This window comes from Acanthaster planci, linkage group LG06 (genome assembly GCF_054643075.1).
Source record: "Acanthaster planci isolate LZ-2023a linkage group LG06, COTS_SCS, whole genome shotgun sequence".
Taxonomy (NCBI): Eukaryota; Metazoa; Echinodermata; class Asteroidea; order Valvatida; family Acanthasteridae; genus Acanthaster; species Acanthaster planci.
In genome coordinates this window covers 21,281,495-21,306,264 of record NC_141782.1, presented here as the reverse complement: position 1 = coordinate 21,306,264, position 24,770 = coordinate 21,281,495, and the positions used below count along the sequence as shown (strand labels likewise).

At 41.8% G+C, this 24,770-nt stretch overlaps 2 protein-coding genes across 3 annotated transcripts; both read right to left on the bottom strand.

The window, feature by feature from the left end:
- Positions 1–2,240: 2,240 nt before the first annotated feature.
- On the bottom strand, positions 2,241–9,679 carry LOC147798945 (uncharacterized). 2 transcript variants are annotated; one of them, XM_087137921.1, is made up of 3 exons: positions 7,240–9,679; positions 6,595–6,727; positions 2,241–4,324 (listed from the first exon to the last, which is right to left on the bottom strand). In XM_087137921.1, the coding sequence occupies exon 3, from the start codon at positions 4,318–4,320 to the stop codon at positions 3,397–3,399; it is 924 nt and encodes a 307-aa protein (XP_086994047.1). In that variant the 5' UTR covers positions 4,321–4,324; positions 6,595–6,727; positions 7,240–9,679; the 3' UTR covers positions 2,241–3,396. The 2 variants fall into 2 exon arrangements, with proteins under 2 accessions (XP_086994047.1, XP_086994046.1); XM_087137920.1 differs by lacking the exon at positions 6,595–6,727 and having other exon boundaries at positions 7,240–9,675.
- A 41-nt stretch (positions 9,680–9,720) lies between these two features.
- Positions 9,721–24,220, bottom strand: LOC110986622 (uncharacterized). Its single transcript, XM_087137922.1, has 3 exons — positions 23,915–24,220; positions 14,386–17,900; positions 9,721–9,845 (listed from the first exon to the last, which is right to left on the bottom strand). The coding sequence occupies exon 2, from the start codon at positions 17,898–17,900 to the stop codon at positions 17,001–17,003; it is 900 nt and encodes a 299-aa protein (XP_086994048.1). The 5' UTR covers positions 23,915–24,220; the 3' UTR covers positions 9,721–9,845; positions 14,386–17,000.
- Between the last annotated feature and the right edge of the window lie 550 nt (positions 24,221–24,770).

Here is a 24,770-nt window from a genome sequence, read left to right as displayed (position 1 = left end):
AGTTCTCGGACAAGCACTGAGCATACAGTGCTTATAAATATACGTTGGGTAAGGGCAAACCCGTTATATATAATTAACATCTCCCCAACGCAAAAATACATCTTGATAATAGTTCGCGGTACCCGCTGCTTCATTTGACTCGGACCGGCCAGCCGACCCCAGCAAGCTCGGTGGTCGAGTGGTTAAGACATCTGCACTAATAAGCAGGAGGTCGTGGGTTCGAGTCCCACCCGAGTAAGCTTGTGAGGTTTTTTTCGCAAGTTCTCGGACAAGCACTGAGCATACAGTGCTTATAAATATACGTTGGGTAAGGGCAAACCCGTTATATATAATTAACATCTCCCCAACGCAAAAATACATCTTGATAATTGATCCACTGAGTTAAAGGTTAGACGTTGCTTCGATGTATATAGACAGTATACTGGGGCAACTGGGCGTCGAGAAGGAGGGGGAACAGGGGTGCTTCCCTCCCCCCCAAGCCCAGCGAAAATGGAAAATAATTAAAAAGGGTCGAGGAATAAAAAAAGAAATTAACTCAAGAATTTCCTTAACATGCCTCCAACGGACATCTTCCGACTATTCATGGCTTCTCAGTTTGCTACTGGTGGATGCAACATGCATGAGTAACGGAAAAACATTGCCATCTAATTGTTCATCGGAGGCAGAACTATCAGTGCATCATCGATATACAATAACAATTACATGTTGTGACTGCAATCTTTGACCGGCAATTTGGCCATTTAATATTTACATGTAGGCCTATCTCTAAAATAATCTAGCCCACGGCGTACAACTTGTCCTATAGGCCCAGTAGGGCATGGAGGCATATAGACCTAGTGGAGGACACGACGCACGATCTGGCATGGCCCGGGTTTTCTAGGAAGTAGGCCTACGTACTGTCGAAGGCGTTCTGGTAACATAGCCCGAGCTAGTTTCCTCTGAACTGCGTCGTGCAGATGAACCAAGATTGTGTGACGGCATCACCATGCCTCCCAGTGTGGAAGCTGCTCCTGGAAGGAGATGAGCCCGATGGCCTTGAAGATTGCCGAGAGGATGCCCTTGGGATCTTGAAGAAGCTAGGTGATTGGCGTCAATGATGAGTAGCTTTCGGTGTGGCTTTCTTTACATGCATGAGTAACTCGTAAATGTCCTTGAAGTTACGATCCGTTGGGAACCGTTCCAGTTCATACAGACTGAAACCATGGAACGCCTTCATAATTAACTTAATCATTTTCTTTAAGACGGCGGGAAACCTCTGAGGGGACAGATGAGGAACCTCCGCTTGTCTTTAATGACAATGGCAGAAGTGATGTCCATGCAGAAGATAAACTTCTTACCTGCGCGAAATCTGTCAACCCAATGCGCGTTTCGAAAGGGTCCACAGATTTTGCACTCTGTGGTTGGTTAACGCGTTGCAAACTCTTGGAGGCGCACTATTGTGAATCGCCCGCTTTTTACAAAGTTTTATTTCACATCAACTTTAGGGGTTCAAATGTCCAGGTTTGGCCCACGTTCTTGTTAATTCCTAATAATTACCGCAAATTAATTAATAAATTTAATTATTTCCCCTTTATTGCTAATACTCTACATTCCCCGAATTTTGCCAGGCAGGCGTGTGACCGTGGACTTGGCATTCCAGATAGAAGCTAATAATGAATAGAGTGTGTGGAGTAAAGATCGAACCCAAGTGTAAAACCGGGGGCGGAGGGATATTTCTATCTACAAGGCTTATTGAAGTACTCCTTCTATTTTCAATGTATTCACCAGCCCTTTGTTTCATGGAACTGCTAGAAAAGGATTCCCATTTTGGCTTCTCGATCCTGGTGTGAATCCTGCATGCGAACACGTTTATAATGCACACGCTGGGCCGTGATCTCAAAGTAACATCCCTAAATTCCATGCCATGTTGCATAACAACAATTTATTTTGTAAAACTCCCACCATCAACATTGAGGTTTTTTCCTGAAATGCATACCTAAAGGTCTAACCTTTAGACTGTAGTCGTTAAAGGAAATCCTTCTCTTCAACATGATCGTTCCTCCACACCGTTATGAAAAAAATGAGTGATGTGTCCCATGCAAATTGAGTTTCGTCCGCGTATGGTCAAAAAGTTTCCGTTCGATCATCACTTACGGCGCGTGTAACACGCACAACCGACTGGCGCTAAAGAGACCCAGGCAATGCTAACGTTGGCGCGGCACACTCAAAAAGGAATAGCAGGTATACAAAATGACACAAAATATTTATCCCAAAGACAGTTTTCATCTCGAAAATGACCTTTTCTGATACAAATGAAAGTCACACTTGAAATTATCAACAAAAATAAGTTGCCGGCTATTCGTGGTTTCCAAGACTCATTGTGGTCCATTCTCAGGCTGCTAAGAAACAAAGGATGTGCACGCCATCTCCGCACAATAATGAATGAGAAGAGTTTGAACGCAGGGGGCGCTTGTCGCACAACACCCTTCCGCCCCCCTGCGGGTAAAATATGAGTCGCCACACAAACAAAACAGCTGTAACACAACACATGAGCGCTTTACGTGAAACTTTTACGATCAGGCTGGATGGTTACAATACTCTACTAAATCACTCATTCAGCGATTTGCTATGACCCCAATATTCATCAAGACGGGACAAACACTATGAAATAATAGTTTGAGAAACGAGACTACAGATCAGCTATTGCGACGCAAAAGATTAGTTTTTGCGGCTAAAGGTTGATCCCAAGATAATCTATATGGTGCTCACACAGGAAAGAAAGCGTATTCACGGACGTTTGTTATACATTTCTAAGGGGCCGAGCGGCGTGCCAAATTAAACACGTGGACCCCTAAAACACGCTTTCCTACATTAACAAATACCAAACTTTAATCTTCAATCACTAAGAAATCCTTAACTTTAATCTAATACGTCTTTTTTCAATCATCCAACGTTATTGTTATCAGTTTCAGTTTTTCTTTTAGTTTTTCAATATACGGGCCAATTTTTTAAAAAATATACACCTTTTTTAAATTACAGGATAAAATATTGTCTTGCAGTCATGGAACCTGTTCATTAACCATTCACTCTTTTTATCCTGAAATCAACATGAAATGAAAATCCGAGCTCCCTTTACGCTTCGTTATGTCAACAAAAACTAGATCAAAAGTAAGGATCTGATAATGATTATACCATTTGAAATCTCTCTCCCTCAAAATTAATATCAAAATAAAGGTCTTGTAATTTTTGATCTAAAAGTTTCATTGAGTGTAAAGGATTCTCTTCAGTGAATTCACTTTTTTCTTTACTTTTCTAATGTTCCTGACAGTAAAATGTTTTTGAGGCGAAATAGTGGTGCATCCTAATTAGCGGCATGTTTACACATCAAGAAGGAATGATCGACAGGTCAAATTCACATTATGCCACTGTCAGGCGTTGAGCGTACATCTTATCGTAGTACGGCATGGCAACATCGACACACCGAAGAATATCGGCTGACACAGACGACCGATCCGGTAGCGCGCGAGGCTTCGTGAAATAAGTGCTCTCAAAGGCGGTCTTATAGTATTTGCCAAGTTGGTTCCCTTGCATGATAATGTTGGAAGCCACCCATTCCTGAGTGATAGCCTCCCCTGCCTCCCAGCTCAGAAACCTCTCCTCAAAGGGCAGGTCGACGGCCTTGAAGACCGTCGACAGGATGGCTTTAGGATCTCGAAGGAGGTCATCGGCGTCAACGATGATCGCCTCTCGATCATGGGTCTCCTTCACGTAGTCGAACAAGCTACTAACTTCTTCGAAGCTGTAGCCCGGTGGAAACATCTGAGGGGGTAACTCGTCAAGTTTGAAGGCATCCTCAGATGCATTGACAAAGAACTGGAAAACCTTCTTCCAAGACGATAAGACCTTCAGTGGGTGACGGATGAGGAACACGTGGCGGTAACCATTAGGGATGAACTCTCGCTTGTTATCAGAGATTGCGTACGCCATATCTTTACAGAAGATGAACCTTTTGCCGGTGTGGTCTCCTTCTAGTTGCTCCTTCACCCACTTGTAGCTGCACTGAGAGGGGTCAAAACCCCTGGTTAGGCTTACCGGGACTGTCTCTGTGGCCATTTTTCCCTTTACTTCCTCCAAGCCTGCCTCATACTCGCCGTAGCCCTCCGTATGCATGACACCGTCTGGTCCCGAGTAGAAGGCGTTGATGTATGGCTCAAAGAACACCAACGAGTTGTCGACAAAGCTGAGACACTTGGTCAGTACCGTGGAAGTCGAGCGAGGAACGGACCAGACTATCAGTCGAACCTGCTGCTCTGATGGACTTGAGTTCTTAGCATCTGCCATGATTCTGTTGAAGAAACCAAATGTTAACAGACACCAGAAATTCCATTAAAATTCACTATACTATAGCACAGGTGCGGTCGTGGTTAACAACAGACCTTTCTCAATTGCATAACATTCATACAAACGGCCCATTTGCAGAAAGATCAGTCACAGCAGGTGTTATGCCTAGAAATGTACCTTTCTATGATTACCCATCAAGATGGCCATTTTCGTAATTAGTATTGGGTAGTAGAATTGATTATTAGTGGGATTTTGCAGCACTTTGCGAATTGTTCTTCACTATTTTACCGAAGGCTACATTATCGACCAGCCACTGTATGACGGGAAAAATAAAATGCAAAAAACATCGAATGAGACGTGGATATCTTTTTCACTGAGGAAAGATCTTGTTATTCCCATAGTTATTCCTACTTTATAACACTCTCCCGTAAACTGTGTACAGCGTTTGACACCAAGGGCAACAGACTGACTTGCGAGAGGACAGGGAAACATTCTTTGTTCTTTTGTGTTCTGTCTTCACACTGGTAAAACAAAATGTGTAACCTATCCACCGATTCGCTGATGCCATTACTACGGTGTCCCTGTCACTCAGGTGCACATTCCTAAACTTGACGAGCGAGTGATTTTGCTTGGCGGTGCGCTCCAATTGGCTGATGAGGAAGCATTCAATGTGCATCTCTTTTGTTCACTTGCTTGGGAACACCGCAGTAACGGCCCCAGATTTTTGTCGCTGAATCAGTCTACACAGAAATTGCTTATGGGGAAATGGAAGAGGCAGAAGTTCATCCGCAATGGAGACACAGGTCACGGGCTCCCAAATTAAAGGAAATGGTGTTGTTCCCAGTTCCTAAACATGTTATGTTTGCTGACACCTATGTCGTAGTCAGGCCACCGTATGTAAACCTTCGCTCATTGCTTCGCTGACTTTCATATTCATTCCTCTTTTCAGCACTTTATATCGACAAAGGATTGTCATGATCGCGTTTCCGGTGTGCGTATGTGCGCGCTTATACTTGGGGCCTTGTGGGGTACTGGAACAATGGGAAGTACCCCACCAGGCCAAGAATTTCATGAAACTGATATTTGGAAATAACTCAAAAAGGGGAAATTTTTGATGCCTAAAAATCAGTCGCAAATTGAAGTGTTTTAGCTAAGGGGCATGCGGTCGACATTTCAACCCAGGAAAGTGAATTTGGTTTGAATTGGAGCGATTTGAAATTTTTGGCCTGTTGTGTGGGAGTTTTGTAAACGATAACAAAGGAAACACCCCACAAGTATTGCTGTGTAAGGATGAGTTTGTTTCTGCATGCAATTGGGGACCCTGAACAATAGAGGACAATAAGGTCCCCGATTGACAACTGTGTACAAATCATATGGGTGGTCTTCTAAAAAAGTTAGAGTACAAACAAAAGAGGAACAATAGGGGGTCCCCAGTTGCAGGCAAATACACACTTGTGTGTGTGGGGGGGGGAGGTGGTGATGATGGTAGGCAAACCCTCCGCCGCTGTGGGTGATACATTCTCACCATCCACTCGTCGGGGATATCGCCCTTCGGTCATCCCTCGCCTTGCCTTGTACAGGACCTGATAAAGTCACTTCCGTAATATGTCAAATCACTAGGTTATTTGTTTGATAAGCTATGATACCTATATTACATGGGCTGCAATTGTGGACACAGTTAACCCTTTTTGGTACTTAGTATACACATATTATTCTACGTCCACACGCCAATATAAAATGAAGACAGGAAGCCACTTTATCCCTCCTCTTCGGACATGGTGCCTTAATCCCCCCCCTTAAGGCGCTTGAGAATGCCAACACCCAAGAACGGGCATAACACTAGCCTTCCTTGGCATGACCAAAAGAACTTTTGCCCCCCCACTCGAAACGTTAATGCGTCATTCATTCCCGCCTCATACACTCGAAAAACAGACCCAGCAAACGGCAACAACAATTGTAACTTGTAATCCAGGCGGTGGCAAAATCGTGGTAGGCCTATTACATAAGGTTTCGGGGCGCCAAATGGAATGACATATAGTATTAATGGGCAAATATGTAAAATGAAAGCTAAAAATAGGCTAAAAATAATCTTTTTGAAGGCTATATGCTATACCAACCTTGTTGAAACCCGTTGTTGAAACCCGTCCACCCTTCTTGGCGGTGTATATATACCTCTTAAGCTTCCTCGCAAGGAAAATCAAATTCTAGGAAATTTGCTAAGTCACTCTGAACACCGCTTGACCTATCTACTAGTGACATAATGTGGGGCCGCACCTTGCTTCACAATATACCCAGACTGAACACAGATGCTCCTGTTTGTATCAACTAATGCAGACTTCAGACGTTCCCGCAGCTTTATCGTGACCCATTGTCACGTTTCTTCGGATTTCTCCCATAAAAAGTCGCACTGGATAGAGAGAATGGTGCTGGACGTCATTTAAAATTCGTTACAAAATACCCAGAGGTCCCTCAACTAATATGTACAAAAACTGGGGGAGACGTGAATCTGTCTTATTTTATTTCCCACCTTCACATATTATTAAACTACCACAATTCGAAAACATTTCTCCATTTACGGAGCCGCTACACTAAGTTCATCAACCTTTGAAATTAATTAACCTAAATCATTTTGTTGTTGTCACAAGAGGCACTGTTAGTGTGGCATTCAGTTACGTCGCATTCGTAGCACTCGATTAATTTCAAGAATCAATGGTAGGCCTAGCCTATGCATTTACTAATGGTAAATATCAGGACCAGAGTTCAGTCTTCCTCATTAGAAGACAAACTCAATCCCCCATCCTTCGGGCTGGACTTCAGATTTACTTTCCAGTGCTACAAGGATTTCTACATGCAAGCAATTTCGCCATGTTGTCTAATTAAACGCATCAGACGAGAAATTTCCATTTTCAGCTATCTTACCTGACAAGCTAGTGACGAACTGTACAAGGCTTCAGTTGATCGCATAAATTGTTGTGCATACTGAACGTACACGCGTCGATGTACATGTACTGTACACGTACTGTACATGTACATGTCCGTGTATACAATACCACGCAAGCCTGTGTGTAGTGTGCTTGACAATAAAACGCGGTATAGAAATCATACGAATGGGCTGACCTTATTGTTTACTGTGAGGGTTGTACCATTTATCAAAACGGGGAAATTAATTTATAAATCCTACATAAATATCCCATTCATTGTCGAGAACCCTTTATACGATCGTTGCCTTTGAGGTGTAGCGCCTGCTGACTCTTCTCCATGTTAACATGGAGACGAATCTGCAGGCCCCGAATTAAAGCTTTACGTTGGGAAAGTTGTTCCAATTTGAAAGATTTATTTGGAGTCAACCATTTTATTCCAATCTTAAAAAAAATATTTAGACTTTAAAAGTCGTTCTGATCTTGAGAAAATGTTGGATTTGTAAAATCTGATTAAAATTTTGAAAACATCACTCTTTGAAATGTATTCCAAACTAGAAAACATGTTCCGTTTATACAAATGCATCTGCTCTTTAAAAATTCAGTCGAATCTAAAAAAAAACATGTGTTGCATCTTTAAAATTTCGTTCAGTGTTTTTAAAATTACATTCCTAAAGTCAAAAGTCAAATGACATTCGCTGAAAATACATTCGATTTAAACAAAAAAACACATTCGATTTTGAAAAAAAAAACATTCCGTTTAGCAAAAACATGTTCCGATCTTTTTGACCAGAATGCTGCTTCGCACTACGTCACTGATCTGCATGATACTGGATGTGCAATACGGGTTGTGCGTGGAAAGTTAAACGATTTACACGCCAGTAGTCTGGTCCCCTAACCAATAGATCGCAACTATTTTAATAGATCTTTAGGTGCGGTAGCCGCAAAGGTCATGTCACCAAAATTAGAAGGAATTCCAATAATCATTTCCGAAATATTCTGAAACAGGCTGATATTTTCTGAACCTGTTTTGCACTGAATACTAATACGGGCGATTCACAATAGTGCGCCTCCAAGATTTTGCAACGCGTTGGCCAATGGCAACGCGCAAAATTTGTCGACCGTTTCCAAACGCGCGTTGGGTCGACAAATTTCGCGCAGTGTGATTGGCCAACGCGTTGCAAACTTTTGGATTGGCATAATTGTGAAACGCCCGTATTGCGTGTGTGAAAATTGCTTCCCAAGTTAACAGGTGTCTCCACATGCATCACAATAAAAAAAAAGTCCTTCAAGTTTTTCAGAGTAGTTTTGGCAGACTGATCTCCACCTTTTCCTCGAATTTGATCATGCTGTCGATTTAGAAACTGACATGCACTTGCTTTATATCAGTGACGATACAAGAATTGGCCCAGACACTTAACTGATGCTACTTTATTTTCACTGACGACGCTAATACCTACCGTTTTTCACAAGTCACTGAACCAGTCCAAAATACTAAAATGGCCTGGGCATGATTATGGCAGCACATCGATGTCGCTTTGCTTCAATTGATTATTTTAATTATTACAACACATCTATAGGCCTATTCAAATAATTTTACCACATCCTTGTAAAGATTACCGATTCACATTGATGGAGCATATTATATTTTGTGCTTAACAGAACACTGAATGAGAACAGTACTTCTCTTAAGTAGTGGAGAAACGTTAGTTTGGAGCGGTTGTCAAACGCTGTGTATACAGCTTGTTGTAATAAGGCATAGCGGCATCGACACAGCGGATGAGGTCAGCGGAGAGCGAGGCGCGATCAGGCATACCAGAGGGCTTCAGGAAGCACTTGCTCTCAAAAGCAGTCTTGTAATAATGCCCCTTCTGGTTTAAAGCCAGGATTTCCTTCGAGATAACCCATTTTTGAGTGATGGCATCCCCTCCTTTCCAGCTCAGAAGCTTCTCATCAAATGGAAGGTCAATGACCTTGAAAAGGCCCGACAGGATGCCTTTAGGATCTTGAAGAAGATCATCGCTATCGATGACGATTACATCTTGATCGAGGGTCTCCTTCGGGTACTCCTTCAAATCATGCATATCTTTGTAGCCCTGGCCTTTGGGAAATACAGCTTCTGGAATCTTATCAAGCTCGTACTTGTCGATTGGTACACTCATTGCAAAATTTAACATCTTCTTCCAAGACGGGAAGACCTACAGAGGATGGCGAATCAGGAACAGGTGCTTGTAGTCCTGCGGGAGGAACTCAAAGTGACGTGTTACACTGTTTGCCATGTCCTTGCAGAAAATGAGCTTCTTACCAGTGTGGGCTTTTTCAAGTTGTTCTTTTACCCACTTGTAGGTGCACTGTGACGAATCAAAGCTGACGGTCTCAGCCACCCCTGGAACTGTCTCCCTTAATGCAGCCTCGGCGGTATCGCCAGTGTGATCAAATTACTGTCAGGACCCAGGTGGTGAGCGGCAGTGAACAGTTCACGAAAACCCAGGCGTCTTGGACAAAGCTCAGGCACTTGGTCACTGCCGTGGAAACTGAGCGAGGGGTATTCCACATCATCAGTCGAACCTGCTGCTCATGAAGAGGAGACTTCTTGCACTCTGTCATCTGTTAAAAAACAATTGGCCCCCTTTTTTAAAACAGTGACAGTCACGTCTCAGACGAAGACAAATGAAAATTAAGCGATATTTATTAACCAGTTGACGTCTTTCCAAAGTGGAATATCACACACAGACACACACCAGAAGTGTGTGTTTGCCTGCAACTGCATGGGACCCCTTCTTGTTCCTCTTTGGTTTGTACTTCAACTTTTTAGAAGACCACCCATATGTTTTGTACAATCGGGGACCCTCTGTCAATCTGGGACCTTATTGTCCTCTGTTGTTCAGGGTCCCCAATTGAATTCAGATACAAACTCACACGCACCCCCACACGTTACAGCAGCTGAGGTATAAGTGGTCTGTATATAAACTGAAACTGCTTGTCCTAGCAGTTACGTATATCGTGGTAATACGTCTTTCAGAGAAATCAATTTATAGAAGGACGTTTTTCAGAGAAACAATTATAAGGGAAAGAAGTCTTTCCAAGATATGATATCCGAGGAGGACGTCTTTCCAATACAACATCTGAGAAAGACGTTTTACCGAGATACGATATATCAGGGATGCAATGTCAGGGAAAGATGTCGGAAAGGTGTCCATAGTCCGTCTTGACAAGAAAATATATTTTGGAAACGTGGAAACTCGGATGGTCACTTGAAGCTTCCGTACATTACCATGATTTTTCCGATAAATTGGCTCACGGATGTAATATACTAAATGTTCCACCCCCTAGAAAAACTGACCGTCATGATGCTCCATGGACACGAGCGCACTGTTTCCTTAAGAAAATTACTTTTTGTTTCTCAATCAATTACAATGAAGAATTTTAATAGTTGAGTATTTTGGTAAAAATGAGTGTGATGTCTATACGGGACTCCCTTAACACACTTGGAGTATTATATATAACGGGTTTGCCCTTACCCAACGTATATTAATAAACACTGTATGCTCAGTGCTTGTCCGAGAGCTTGCGAAAAAACCTCACAAGCTTACTCGGGTGGGACTCGAACCCACGACCTCCTGCTTACTAGTGCAGATGTCTTAACCACTCGACCACCGAGCTTGCCGGGGTCGGTTGGCCGGTCCGAGTCAAATGAAGCAGCGGGTACCGCGAACTATTTTCAAGATGTATTTTTTTTTCCTAAGTATGATTTGATGAGTTCTGAACTGAGAAATTTAAAAGAAGATCTACAACATAATGACGTATTGCAGTGTTTACCGCAGTGCATTGTGGGTGAAAGGTGGGGATGTTGCAGGAACGTGTGGACGTGACACGTTATGTGTAACGTATACTATATGGCGTGTGTATCGACCTGACACGAAAAAAAAAATTTAAAAATTCCCGATTATCGTCCGAAATGGTCCATATGAACTGCTATGTTCCATTGTGTCTTGTCCATGGGAAAATCGTTCGATCCGGTACATTGTAAGTTTTGTCTCCGCCTACAAAATGTAGACTGCATACCGTCCACTTGGACTTCGCTTTGATGGCCTTATTTCTCACGGAACTTATCCAAATCTGTCGCCTCCTGCGGTCCCGTGGAAGTTAAAAAAACGCAGCTCTGGCGTTCGTTGAGTGCTTGATAAACACAATGGAACACAGCAGTTCACATGGACCATTTCGGACGATAATCGGGATTTTTTAATTGTTTTCTTTTTTTCGTGTCAGGTCGATACACACGCCATATAGTATACGTACACATAACGTGTCACGTCGACACGTTCCTACAACATCCCCACCTTTCACCCTCAATGCACGGCGGTAAACAATGCATTACGTCATTATGTTATAGGTATATTTACGTATGTTTTCCCTTCATTTGTTAGTTCACGGGACAGATAAGTGTGCCCCCCAACACATTGTTTTGTGCTCTGATGTAGTGGCGTAAATTTTTGCCGGATATTGGGGGTGGGGTAGGGATGGGGGTGGAGAAAGGGGGGATGACATAAAAATGTGAAAAGTGGGGGGGCACAATATGACTCTATTTAGTGGGAGATATTCATGATATCAATGTACATTCTGTAATATGTATTCAGAATGCAGTATTTATGGCTGTTAAAATTTTATTCCCTGTTTGAGTGATACTGAATATATTTTAGTCGTTAAAAGTCTGAAGAATTATTCACAATCAAATTTAATTTTTTTGCTCACCACAACAGGGGGGGGCATGATTCAAAGCCCATCCCACACTCTCAAAAAGTGGAGAGCTTTATACCCCCATCCCAAGGGATTCGCGCCCATGCTAATGCACGTGAAGTTTGTTTCAATGATTTAATGCAGAGTTGTGTAACTGATACTCTGAATAGGTGCCCTGATCATACCATACACCAATGATGATCCGCACATGACCCAGTGTATATCCACCATCGTCCCAATTATCCAAGGTGAGTCAGCGCCGCACACAGTAATTACATGTGGGTAAATGGCAAAACGGTGGTGACCGTAACAATTATGGCATATGATTAAAAAAAATATTCTTTGCCATGAAAATAAACAGTGATTTATCCATTATCATTTCATCAGCTGCCTAATCAGTGTCTGAAAGAAAAAAAAGCAAGCCTTTTTGTTGAATTTTTTAAAACTCCCATTTCATTTTGTAATAAACGACTAACATTTGTCACGTAGGCTTGCTTCCTAAAAAAATCTGGGCGATTCGCAAAAGTGCGCCTCGGAGAGTTTGCACCTCGTTGACCAGTCACAGTGCACGAAATCTGTCGATCCTTTCCAAACGCGCGTTGGGTCGACAGTTTTCGCCCATTATAATTGGGCAATGAGTTGCAAACTCTTGGAGGCGCACTATTGTGCATCGCCAGTATTCGACTACGTCATTAAAAGCAGCTGTACAAGATTAAAATCTTCAAAAAATGCTAAAGCGTGAAAGACTTGCCTTTTGACACTAACACTCAACACACTGTTATGTGATGAGAACAAATCACAATTGAAAAAAATAGAAACCAGTATCAACATTTCGGACAGTCTGTACTCTGCTGTCAAATGAGAACTTGTTGAAACTTCAAATGGAAAGCGAACAAAACAATGGTTAGTGTCAAAGGGATGTGTACATGTGAATCAGAACCTTTGCCTTTGCTTTCAAACACTTTCCATAATTCTCTTCGTTTCCATTTTATATTTCAATTAATATGAAATATTTGTTCTGGTATTCAAGGTGGAGTACAGAAACTAGTATTATTGTATAACACTCCAATACAAAGTTCGTCTTTATACTACTACCAAATGCAATGGGACATAAAGTTGCATTTTTGAGGCAAAACATAACACAAACCCTGATTGATCTTTTTGCAAAAATGGCCGCCAGTATAAATGGGTCATATAAAAAAGGTCTATCTGACTGCATATCCGCAGCTGCACAAGTACAATGAACTTCAATGGCATTTTGGCAGTATAGCATTTGGTTTCTTCAAACAAAATCTGGAAAGATGTTATAAGAACTTATTTCCAACAGATCAACAGGTTCAACCCATAGTGTCGACTCATAGTGTTTTCCATTTTATATTTCAATTAATATGAAATATTTGTTCTGGTATTCAAGGTGGAGTACAGAAACTAGTATTATTGTATAACACTCCAATACAAAGTTCGTCTTTATACTGCTACCAAATGCAATGGGACATAAAGTTGCATTTTTGAGGCAAAACATAACACAAACCCTGATTGATCTTTTTGCAAAAATGGCCGCCAGTATAAATGGGTCATATAAAAAAGGTCTATCTGACTGCATATCCGCAGCTGCACAAGTACAATGAACTTCAATGGCATTTTGGCAGTATAGCATTTGGTTTCTTCAAACAAAATCTGGAAAGATGTTATAAGAACTTATTTCCAACAGATCAACAGGTTCAACCCATAGTGTCGACTCATAGTGTTGGTGTTACGTGAGGCATACATTAACGCCTCTTTATTCTTGTACATACACGAGCCAAAGCCGCCACTTAAACATTACTTTGTAAAATCCCGAAAAAATAACAGCATTTGAGAGTACAAATAACGATATTTCAAATTAAAAAACTGAAAATTCTGAAATAAAATACATGTAATTTAATTTAATACTGTGATAGCCCTAAAGAGCTTTGACAACATCGATCTTTTCAGAAGGTTCAATTGTATTGAAAATAGAAACAAATACTGTATGATCTTTATGCTGACAAAATAATAGGGGCGGTAAATTGCCCTATTTCTCTCTGGTACTTTTGTTTCTGAGTCAGGGTGTTTTTCTACAGTCCTCGTGTGTAATGGGGAATTACTTATTGGCACAATTCTTTTAAAAAAGTGATACGACTATTGCTTTCTTTCAAAACTAACAGAATATCTGATGATGACAACCGCCAGTACGTTGCATTCATAGCCAATGGTAGTATGGTATGCTTTTTTAACATCAGAACCCAAATGCAAGTCCATTATCCTTCGGGGCCGAGGATGAGATTTACCAGCCAAGGGTTGCAATGACTTCTACATACAAGCGTTGTCGCCATGTAGTTTAGTTTAACACATCGGAATACAAATTGCCATTTTTGTTCAGTTATCTTACCTTACAAGCCGAGGTACTACTCAAGGGCCGATTTTATCGAGTAGTTGTGTGTACTGAACGTACATGAACATGTACAGTATCGTTTAAGGTTGTGTGTACTGGTGCGTGACAGTCATATAATACGGTATTGAAATCACATTAAAAGGCTAGCGTTTATACTGGCCTTGACTGCTTCAATGTAATGTTTAACCATTTTGTAAAATTGAACGAAAGGAAAATGCTCTGTGCATTCTGCATAAATATCCCATTCACTGTCGAGAACGTAAGGCCTCACCAAAAAAGTCTTTGGTCAGGAACTGTCGCCAAAAGTGGTGCAGCGACGCAGCTTTTTTTCTTACCCTCACTTGGTTTTTAGTGGGGGAAATTATCTACGTATAACACGCGATGTCCACCGCAACTGCATGCACACGTAACGCCAGCCGCTAGCAACACTAAAATAGCCTGCTCCCGCACTTTTTACTATTCAAAAGCGTTTTCAGTTTGACATGCTACATATCCTTTTAAACATTAAAAAGTGAGGGGCCCCAGTCTATTTTGGTATTAAGATACAGAAATGACGTCATCTGAAAAAGAGTGCCCGACTAAATGCAGGCCTATGGGAACTGGAGGGACTCTTTTACTGTACATATTACTCAACCTTACCCCGTCAAAAAAGTTAATATTACGCAGAAGCAAGATTCCAGTTGATTGAGAGAGTGTGGCAGCTTTTGAACATCTCTTTTATATCCAATAAAAAACTTTTTAATTTTGCCCATGCGCAATTCTACGGCGACGAGCGCGACGACCAGAAACCGGAAACTTTTTTGGCTTGGGCCAAGAAAAAAAGACTCCGGTTTCTGGTCATGGGCTTGGTCCAAAAGTGGTGCAGTGACGCGTTTTTCCCCCTCTTTTTTCCCTCAGACGTGATGTACATGCACACATACTTTAGAGCACATGGCCTTGTTACTATGAGAAGTGTGAATTAACAACTTTGAATTAATAAAATATGACGAGAGGCAATGGTTTCAGTCACCTCACGAAAATAAGAGGCGTCTATTCTTATCAAGATTGAGCTTGAATGCAGTAGCACAACCATGGCAAAATTAAATGTGAAAATAACTGTTCAGCTCCAGTTTCCGGTTTTAAATGAAATTCTCATGAGGTAGCGGTATATGACATTCTTTGCACATTGTTTTCTGCTGTAGATTAGAGGACACAAGTTGCATATAAAATATTCAGAAAAAATTCAGCTCAGAAATAAAATCTCCTCTCACTTTAACCTACATTTGTTCCTGACGATTGTGACGATGCATGAGTTGTTACATGTATGGTTGTCATAACGATGCCCATCGTCAGTAAATGCACTGCATGTGTATGTACCGCTACTGCCTCAACGACACTGAAATAGGCTGGCCCTCACGGTTTGTTGCTTAAAAACCTTTTTAATTTGTACTCGTAAGCAGGACGCAAGACCACTTCGTTGTTCGGTTCACAGACGTGGGCCTGATGGGTTCGAATCAGTTGGCTACGGCTGGAAATTACACCGAGTACTTGGCAGCATCCTCGGCCAGTACCCATAGAATCATGCATAATATCAAGCCACAGCCAACTGATTCGGACACGGCTTTCGTGTAAAGATACACGAATGACGTCATCTGATAAGAGTGCCGGATTGAAATGTATTGAGGCCTAGGGGGTTTCCTTTACCGTACATATTACTCAATCCCACCCATCAATAACACGTTAAAAATTACGCTGTAGCAGAATTCCTGCTGATCAAGTAAGTTTGGCGGCTTTTGGAAATCAATTATGCAGAATAAAATACTTCTTTATTTCGCAGACGCGCGCGGTGACCAGAAACCGGAGACGAGGGGGAGCTTTATTGTTCAATTTTGTCGCAGTTAATCTATATGATAGCGGATGTGCAATACAGGCTATGCGTGGAAAGCACAGGTCTCCAAACCATTAGATACCAACTATTTTAGAGTCCCGCAGCCGTCAGTGTCATGTCACCAACAACGGGGAACGAATTCCTCCCGTTTCCGAAATATCCCGAAACAGACCGAGATTTTCCAACCTGTTTTGTTGATTGACAAGCACTTTTCGTCAATATCTGCACTGAATACTAACTGCGCACGTGAAAATTGCTTCTCATAACAGGTGTCTTCACATGCATCACAATTTGGAAACAAAGGTTCTCATTTTTCTAAGTATTTTTGGCAGACTGGTCTCCACCTTTTCATCGAATTTGATCATGCTGTTTGAAAACTAAGGGACAAGCACTTGCTGCATCTCAGTGAAGATAAAAGAGTCGTCCCAGATATTTACCGACGATACTTTACTTTCGTTGACGACTCTACCTACCGTTTCTGATACATCAGAGAAGCAGCCCAAAATACTAACATGGACTGGGCATCCGGGCAGCACAAGATGTCGATCGCTGTACATCAAGCACCAACTGGCCAAATGGACACTTTGCTTCAATTGATTATTTTTTACAACACATTCCTATTAAAATAATTATCATTACCACTTCCGTACAAAAAGATAAATTCACATTGATGGAAAATATTAATATTTTGTAAGCAACACAACACTTAAGGAGAACAGAACATCCCGTCAGTAGTGGAGAAACGTTAGCTTTCAGCCGGTGTCAAACGCTGTGTATACAGCTTCTTATAGTACGGCATAGCGGCATCAACACAGCGGATGAGGTCAGCGGAGAGGGAGGCGCGATTAGGCATGCCAGAGGGCTTCAGGAAGCACTTGCTCTCAAAAGCGGTCTTGTAATAATGCCCCTCCTGGTTAAGGATCAGGAATTCCTTCGAGATGACCCATTCTTGTGCAATGGCATTCCCTGCCTCCCAACTCAGAAGGTTCTCTTCAAATGGAAGGCCAATGACATTGAAGAGTGCCAACAGGATGCCTCTAGGATCTTGAAGAAGATCATCGGTGTCAATTACGATTACCTCTTGATGGGCCTCCTTTAGGTACACCATTAAATCACTCATATCTTTGTAGCCCTGATTTTTGGGAAACAGTACTTCGGGTAGCTTATCCAGTTCGTACTTGTCGAGTGGTACACCCACATTAAGCTGGAACACCTTCTTCCAAGAAGGGAAGACCTTCAGAGGATGGCGAATCAGGAACAGGTGCTTGTAGTCCTTCGGGAGGAACTCAAAGTGACCTGTTACACTGTATGCCATGTCCTTGCAGAAAATGAACTTCTTACCAGTGTGGGCTTTTTCAAGTTGTTCTTTTACCCACTTGTAGGTGCACTGTGACGAATCAAAGCCGACGGTCTCAGCCACCCCTGGAACTGTCTCCCTTAATGCAGCCTCGGCGGTATCGCCAGTGTGATCAAAATTACTGTCAGGACCCACATGGTGAGCGGCAGTGAACGGTTCACACAAAACTTGAGCGTCTTGGACAAAGCTCAGGCACTTGGTCACGGCCGTGGAAACTGAGCGAGGGGTAGTCCACATCATCAGTCGAACCTGCTGCTCATGAAGAGGAGACTTTTTCCACACTGCCATCTGTTAAAATAATCAACAACTATTATTAAAAACAGTGACAGTGACATCTCTGAATGACCAAACGGCAATTTTATTAACAGTCACTGGAGCCTCGTGTACACAATGTTCTTTCCAAGCTTCAGCACTTGGGTCACTTTGTCTTCCTGCAGGGCCTAGGTCATGACTCCAACATTCCTTTACCATTGGGAACATGGGAATTTAAGGAATCTCATATCAAGTATTAAGCGATCTGGTCGTGGGTTTTTGTTTTGAAATCATTTTGAATTGGGATGTCGTTGCGAGATTTCCCAATAAGACACGACTGCTTTAATCTTTCCCCATGTCTTCTTTTCTCCATACCCTTTAATTTTTTCATTCTTGCCTTTTCTCTTCTTGCACTTTCTCTCAACACCATGATTTTGAAGATAAAATGGACCCACACTGCATGTTACGCCCCAGAAAAACGAACCTTCACAATGCACCACGGACACGAGCATCCTCATTCCTGCAAGGTTTCGGGCTCCAAGTTATAGTTTCAGGAAGAAAATTTTGCTTTTCTCAATCAGTTGCAAACATACATTGGAAATCTTTTTTTCCTAACTTTTATTCACATAGTTGAGCAGTTTGGCAAAACAATTTCCAAGTCTACAGGAATTTCTTAACACACTTGGAGTTATACACCCATTGTTGTAATGGTAGCCATGCATTCCTCGTAGTGGGACGACGAGGCATACCTACTATTTGCTTTTCAGCGTGGAATTTTTCCAAAATATAAATTATTTTACTGGCTTGATTTACAAGTGGATAACGGCCACATATTGTTTTTGCCAAGTCGTAAGACATGTCGAAACCTTAATGACGATCTATACAGCATCACGTTTGTGACTGACGGCTAAGATGACTGGCAAAAGGCGAGTGACGAGTGACGAGTGTTCTGTTTGGGTGAGATCGCCCACGTGGGATGTGGATCTGTGTTCGAAAGGAGCGTCCTGATCGTCAGTCTTATATTGTCCGATGAGTAGCTTCCTATTGTGTCATGTTCATTGTTGTATTAGTAATTGCCAATTAGTTCTTATTGAATTTTGATATTTTTGAAATGTTAGTGTGAGTTAACCGAATTAAATTCCTATTAATTCGAACTGTACATCCTACCTAAACCAACTATTTAATTTTTTTTTATGTTATTCTGTCGAAGCGGTTTGGAAGACTTGGGGATTTCCATAAATAGACAAACCCTGCGACACAATTAAAAGGCGAGTGGGCTATAAAAGTTGACCACTTCAATTCAAAGTAAAAATTTGACTTTTAATGTAAGGAGTTAATGTAAGGATTCTTGTTGTTTAAAAATGTACAATATGTTTGGAATTATTAAAATCGTGATTTTATAACCGTAACTTTTTCCTTTAAAGAAACTGGCCCAAAACCACCCCTTTTTTACTTTATTTCACCCAATATTGAGTTTTCCTGAGAAAAGGACACATATCGCGTGTAGTCCAGATGTTGATCAAGCTTCCTTTCAAATTTCATCGCGGCGACTTCGATAATTTTTTTAATTGCGAATTAATCTAGTACTGGGTGGTGGCATACTTCATGCTGAACTGCGTCGGTTTCCAATTTCCTTCACGATTTATATCACACGGATTTTGTTTTGATGAACTCTAAATCCCTGGAGTTAAGTAGTTGAATAGGGTTTCCACACGAAATGCCTCATAAATCATTTTGGAAAATCTGAAGTATTCCAAATAGAAAAAACACTCGCTCTCTAGTCAGACCAAAGTTTCAGAATCGATGCAGTTTTTAAAAGGTTTTTAAGGGGGGTGGGGTTGGCTTTTTAAGACTGGCAACGGACAAGGAAATGAGTGGCATATTTAATCAAAGAGCAAAGGCTAGTAGTAGTACGTCGCACGTCACGCCGCCATTGTTGTTGATCAGCTGGCTGCAACTTTGTAACCTACCAATGGTCTACTGTGTGAGTTCGACATTAACATTTAGCAGTCGCAATGGATCTATCACCGGGTACAAGCTACTCACGAATTAGTCTGGTTCCTCGAACAAATTGCCCTTCCGATTTATGGACTCGTGGCCGGGAATCAGTCTACTAGCGAACATTCAGGCGGTGCGGAAATAGAGGGCGCTGATTTGAAAATTTTGAGGAAAAAATGGAAAACAATTGACGTGCATGTTCAAAATCGACGCGCGCGCTGACCGGAGACCGACTATTTTTTTTGGGGGGGCCTAACTTTAAATTGCTCTTGAAGTCGAAAAATTAGCGTCCGAAAACTGGGCACACTCCCTCATCGCTGATCGAACTGATGTTAGGCCGCATGCAAATCCATAGTAAGTCGTCGTGCCTTAGAGCAACTGGGGAATGAGAAACAACGGCATCCTCTGGCGAGTGGCTTCCATAGGTTGACGTGTCATTGTTTCCCGCAACTAGGACTTGGACCTGCGGAAACGGCTTCTTGGAAAGTAAGCATAATAGGAAACCTCATGTATTATGTAGGCATGCATAATGTGAACAAATTTTCTAACTTGACATGCAACGTAAGGATTTTCTAAGAGTCATAAATAAAGTGTTTTTCTACTGCCTTCCAATGTATAATGTCTTTCAATAAAATTCACAGCCAAATGGGGGAGGGGGAGAAATTCACTCAACACCAATAACAGACATGTACAACTGTGGCAATAACCCTGTCCTGGTTTACCATTATAACGTTCCACATAACATGCTGCCTTGTCATGGCATGAGACTTTTAAAAAGCCTATAGTGACTGCAAACATATAGTCCATCGTGACCAGTCCACTCTTGTTAACGTCATTTTGAGCCTAAATTTGTTGCTTATACATGACATAAACATTAGTGCATGGACCACTGCCATGAGAGCGGTACATGTACTGCCATCAAGTATCTCAAGGTCTCCCATTTGTTGAATGCATTTTGTTTGTATAGATCTGTAGAGCTGTCACGGGTCATCAGCAGCCAGTACCTAAACTACCGATCTGCGATCTATACCGGCAACTGGGAGGAATCCATGCTGTAAAGTTTTCACTGTCAGATAACTAATAAAATAGGATTTGCTTGAGGTTTTACAATCATAGATCTGCTGAGGTAAAGCATAACAATCATTGCAGGTGCTGTAACATCAGAGGGTACGCAGGAATGTGATATCATTTTATTTTAAGCAACACAATCTAGTTGTGGATATCTGTATAATGTGAACTTATTCTTTAAATTTGGGACATATGGAAATCCTGTTTTCACTCTACATCCCAGGATACTAGTGGACTGAAGAGTCACTGTACATGTACTTACTGAAACCTTCAGCTCAGAATGTCTTTCAAGCACTTCCCTTTTCCTTACGGGGGCAACAAATCTTTGATTTTGTTGATCTTTTCTCAGAATTTTGAATTTCTGTTCCTGAAAGCCCCACAAAGTTTTCTAAGATGTTTCCAGTTCAAGCTTCAAAGTATTTATGTATAGGTTGCCGTCACCGTGCACCGACCACCTATAATCCTGTTCACCGTAACTTGCATGTATTCGAGTTACAGTGCAACTGGTAATCGGTAGTATCGATACCAAGGGTAAGAGTAAGAACATTGCTGTATTCGGTTGAATACAACTGTGCATCATTTGCATTTTCGATACCTAGAGCAAAAATGGTACTATTTGATTTGAAAAGGCACTCGGCCTTCTTTAAAAAGAGCGTCGTAAACGGTGTTTTTAAACTCAAATTTTGAGAATAATTGTGAAGTCGCAGAGGTGGAATGTCAGGAAAAGATTTTTCAGGACTTTTGCTATGTTTTGGCTCCGTGCGTTACGCTAGGAAAACTCAATATGGAGAGATATCACTGAAGATATTTTTGCAATCAAATTCGCGTTTTTTAATGTTTTTTTGCCGTGGTAAGTGAGTCAACAAACTCACATTTTATTTACTTGCACTTGTCTGTTTTTCTCTCTGAAATGTCATGCAAGTAAGGAACACACCTTAATCTATACATATGTTTTTTATTTTAAATAAACCATTTATTTTGTAAAAATCATTGTTTTTATTCGTTGTTTCAGTTTATCGACAGCGACGAAAAGCGTAGTCTGCTTGCGCAAAAAACGCTGCTGTCTGCAGCAGTTAAGGGCATGCGCAGTTCTAAATCAACTAAATTTCCGTTGGGGCTATGGGACACAACGTACGTGTAATACATAGGCCTGCAAATATAGAAACAAACATGATAAACAGCGTCACCAACAGCATAATTACAAATACTGTGGAACTGCAGCACGTGTAATTGCATGGGATGCACACTGCTTGAAGTCTAGAAAGCATTCATGGAAAAAGATTTCGTGTTCACGCCCCGCCGATGCAAAATACCCATAGCCTCACAAGCCGTGCACACAACAAACAGCGTGTACATGTATGTCACACACAAGGCTTATTAGGCACATTACGTACAACGTAAATGCACCATGAAATGACATGGTACTGTTTAAAAGTAACGTATACGACCTAACTATCTTTCGTAAAAGAACCCCCCCCCCAAAAAAAAACCCGATCAAGAAACCACTTGAATTAAAATGAATTAAATTTCCATCATCCTTAAAGGGAATCTGCAGTTGATTTGTTTTAATACAAACCTTCAAAGCTCATTTCAGCTTTTGTTTCAGTGTTTCCATACCTTCAAAGTTTTATGGCCGGGCAAGTCATCCCCCTACCTTTCCCCATCCCCACCCCCAATTTCCGGAACATGTTTACGCCACTGCTGTCGCTGGTGATACTTTTGTCGCCTAGCTGTCACCGTTTGTGTTGAAATCAACAGAGCTGATGAGGGAGAAACTGAGGATAGTAGTGATGGACCAAACCACATTTTTTTTTTACCTTCACCATCATTAATGTTGAAAATACATTGCTTTTTTCGATATGCGGGGCATTTATTGTCCACCACTGATTAAGCTGTATACACTAGTCTTTGTCAAGACGTTGTTGTGTTGTTTATACGCGAGAGGGTGCTCACAAGACGAATAGCTGGAACGCACGAACCATAATTAGCCACGCCAACAGCAACGACGACTTTGAAAGTTAGCAAATCTGTATCGTGCGCGCGCATATAATTAGCATAATACATTATGCGTGCTGAATTGTTCACTGAATATGTATAATACTTGAAAAGTACACCGTGCATGATCTGTCTATTCCCCCGACTCTTGTTTGTGCGCGAGTGTACATTTACATGTACATGTTCACTAGGTACATGTGTATATGTACATGTACGTGTAGGCCTATGTAGACCTACATGTAGTTCTGTATGTGTACATGTACATTGTACCATCGAACTACACATATAATGAGCTAGGAACACGGTACATGGTTGCGTGCTACAAAAAAAAAACAAAACAAAACGGGCGAACACTTTGATGATGCTTTGCAATTTGTTTCTCCAAAATTCCCGGTGTGAAAAGCCAAAAGCAATGCTCTTCTACAGTTCGCTCGAAGCCACGACCTTTTCGTGAACTTGTGTGGTCCACGCTGGCGGGCAAAGTCCACGTCCGGACACTTTAGCTGCCATGATAATGGGACTATCCGTTCGCGTCGGATTGTCGACCGGCCGGCCAGCCGGCCGGCATGCAAGTACATGTACATGTATTATTGTACCATACACCCGCAATCGGACGCAACTTTCGACCAGTGCCATGCTGTGCAAGATTGTACCAAATTATCGTGCAACTTCATCGTGGCTGTTCAATGTGTATGCGCGTGCGTCAACATAAAATAAGAAGAAGCCTGTTTTCATAAGTAATGTATGCGTGCTGAGATCGGGAGGGGGGATTTGACCAACTTCCCAAGACGTTGCTGGCGTGGCTAGTTGTGGTTTGCGCCTTTCAGCTATTCGTCTTGTGAGCGCCCTCTGGCATATCAACAAAACAACAACGTCTTGACCAAGACTAGCTGTACACATGTACATGAACCGTATTCCTTTTCACAGCACTCTTGTATGCCCAAAATGGTCATCTAAGCCCATTATACAGGAAAATGACAGTGTCCTACCTTCTTCAAAATGATTCGATGAGATCTGACAAAATCTGCTGAAAAAAACAAACAGGCAAGGTGAACGATGTTGCAGCTTCGTCCTTGGTTCCTAATAATTTACGTATGTTTTTCCGTCCATTTGTTAGTTCACTGGAGAGATAAGTATGTCCCGCGGCGCATCAGTTTTGTGTGCTGATGGACACTAAAGTTAGTTCATCACTTATAAGAGTGTTGAGTTGATGCCAATTACATGCACATGTAGGTTTACTAACCATAGGATGGACCAAGTACCATTGGTGTGTAGCCCAACGTACAATATGTCCCACCTGTTCAGGGCAGAGGCGGCGCCCGACAAAGTTATGTAAGCCTATGTGCAAAGGACAAAATGGTGGTGACCGTAATAGTTGTGCAAGTTGATAAATAAACCAAAAGCAAATTTGTTCTCGGTAAAAATGTACGATTATATATCCGTTATCATCTCCATCTGCTGCCTGATGTCCAATGGAAGAATAGCAGACCGACTTAGTCGTTTTTCTGATAAAGTGCGGCCACAGTGTATTGCTTGTTACATGAGGGAATAAATATGTGCTTGGCTGGTCTTAAACGTGCGTTTAAGCCTTAAACGCAGGTTACTTAAGGCCGGCTCAGAAGAATGGATGCGACTAACGCCCAAGCCTTAGGTATGGAATTCCATATCTGCCGTCGTGCGTCGTGCGCCGCCCGTCGTGAATCGCCCGTGGTTTTTTTTGTCTCGATTGCGCAATGGTATTTTTAACTTTGACCCTAGATCGTTTCATCTATTTAACTAGTCTTGGCCCAAGACGTAAATCCACTAGCTCGCACTAACGTCTTGAGAATTCTACAGCACTAGCAT

What these genes read in the sequence shown, in the direction of transcription:
- LOC110986622 (XM_087137922.1), bottom strand. Translation starts at nt 17,900, where the DNA reads ATGGCAGTGTGGAAAAAGTCTCCTCTTCATGAGCAGCAGGTTCGACTG.
- LOC147798945 (XM_087137921.1), bottom strand. Translation starts at nt 4,320, where the DNA reads ATGGCAGATGCTAAGAACTCAAGTCCATCAGAGCAGCAGGTTCGACTG.